General features: G+C 47.0%; 1 protein-coding gene across 1 annotated transcript; it reads left to right on the top strand.

Annotated features, from left to right (window-relative positions):
* Positions 1-1,455: 1,455 nt before the first annotated feature.
* LOC113405546 (obscurin-like) lies at positions 1,456-1,731 on the top strand (the record flags this gene model as incomplete). Its single annotated transcript, XM_029914370.1, has 1 exon — positions 1,456-1,731. A coding segment is annotated over one exon (276 nt), but the record flags the coding sequence as incomplete, so codon positions are not given.
* Between the last annotated feature and the right edge of the window lie 248 nt (positions 1,732-1,979).

Genomic DNA, 1,979 nt, shown 5'->3' with positions numbered 1-1,979 from the left:
GAGGGCAAATCCCGGCGTCTGGTCGTGGAGCAGGTGGAGAAGAAAGACACTGGAGAGTACACCTGTGAGGCCGCAGGCCAGAAACTGACCTTCAAGGTTATCGTCACTGGTAGGAGAGAGTATTTTCTTTCAACTGAAGGGCTGATTTGCTGCCATTGTTGATTAAAGCATTGTAGAGTAAGCTGAATTTCCTGCTCTGCTGGCACCTCGGTTCAGAGTCCAGAGGGCTTTTGGATTTTGCCACAATATTGTGAATACATGTACAGAGTAAGTAGGTAAAATGGGTAGGCGCCTGAATCTTCCTAGTCGGTGGGTGTTTTGCAGCCGCAGCATAACATTTCCCAGACAAGGTTGGGATTCTGAATGTCTGTTTGGCATCCATCCGAGCCACCCTGGCTTCTCCTTAATGCCACTGTTTCACTCCTAAGGACATGTCAGGGTTTGATTCACCGGTGCCCTGTCCCTTTAAAGATTGATGGTCTGCCCAGGTGTTCAAAGGGGACAGCTCTGATTGCAGCCGTCAAATTTGGTGTGAAAGGACTGAGCGGCAGTCAGCCTTGTGCAAGCTGGGTTTGTTTGTCTTTGGATTCTGTGTTTAATAAAACCCCAGATTTGAAGCTGTCCCTGGCTTGGGAGAGGAACCTTTTGTGAGCCAGTCTCAGGGACAGTTTTAAATCTGGATTTTCATTAAGCTGGGTATCCAAAAACAACACAACTTGCACAAGCCCCATTGCTGCTGAGTCCTTTCAGAGAACACACAAGTCTGCTGCTGCACCAGCGCCATCATCACCTGAAAACCCATCTGCAGACCTTCCATTCTTAAAGGGACAGGGCACAGGTAAATCAAACCGTGCTATTCCCTTATGAGTCTTCTTCTTAGCGTATGCACAACATGCCCCATGTGGCATGTGACCAGGGTTCATAACCGAATTTGGTCCTCTGGTTGGATCATTAGCTTCCCCAGCTTGGGCCAGGTACTGACAGGGAGTGTGACATGAATGCTGATTCATGCCCCTCTCCTTATGAGCGATACACAGTCATTTACTTCTAAAAACTAACAGAGCTGCTTAAAGGGAAAGAAGATTGGCGTCCATTTAGATTTCTAAGGGGAAGGAAAGGTTTGTAAGGAAGATGTTGGTGAAAAACCTAAAGGAAGTCTTGTGCCGATAAATTGAGATCTGGATCTGAGGTCACTCTCCAGAGCACTGATGAGAGTTTGAATCTGGGGGTTCGGGTTGGTTTATTATGAAGGAGACGCCCTACAGGCTCCATAGTTAAGGTTGAAATTGTGCTTGTAGTTATATCGTTCAGGGTCTGGCAATGTGGTGGAGACTTGCAGAAAGCAGCCTAAGGAAACAGAACTGTCAGCTTCTCCCTGCCTTCCCTTCTCTGTTCTCTGGGTGGCATCGCATCAGTGAGGGAGATTAAGCCCTTGTAATTCCTTTTCCCCTGCAGAGATGGAAGAGGTGTTTGCAAACAAGGAGAAGGTGCAGAAGGAGGTGAAGGCCGTCCTGACAGAGAACGCCACCCTGAGCTGTGAGGTGGCCCAGGCCAAGACTGAAGTGAAATGGTACAAGGACGGGAAACTGATCAACTCCAGCAAGAAATTCAAGGTGGAGTCTGAGCGCAAATCCCGGCATCTAGTTGTGGAGCAGGTGGAGAAGAAAGATGCTGGAGAGTACACCTGTGAGGCTGCGGGCCAGAAACTGACCTTCAAGATTGTTGTCACAGGTAAGAAACAATATTTTCTTTCAACAGTTTGCTGCTGTTGGTTTAATTATTGTAGAATGAAGTGCATATCCTTCACTGAAGGCATCTCAGCTCAGTTATTCCCCATTGAGTGATACACAACCAATGACTTTTTAAAACCAACAGTGCTTCTTAAAGGAAAAGAAGATAGTCGTCCATTCAGGTTTACAATCGGAAGGAAGGGTTTGTAAGGAAGATGTTGGTGAAAAAACTAAAGGGAGTCCTGTGCT

The sequence above is a fragment of the Terrapene carolina genome, unplaced genomic scaffold (assembly GCF_002925995.2).
Source record: "Terrapene carolina triunguis isolate 2854851 unplaced genomic scaffold, T_m_triunguis-2.0 Scaffold42183, whole genome shotgun sequence".
Lineage (NCBI taxonomy): Eukaryota > Metazoa > Chordata > Testudines > Emydidae > Terrapene > Terrapene triunguis.
This window is presented reverse-complemented; position numbering and strand designations above follow the sequence as displayed.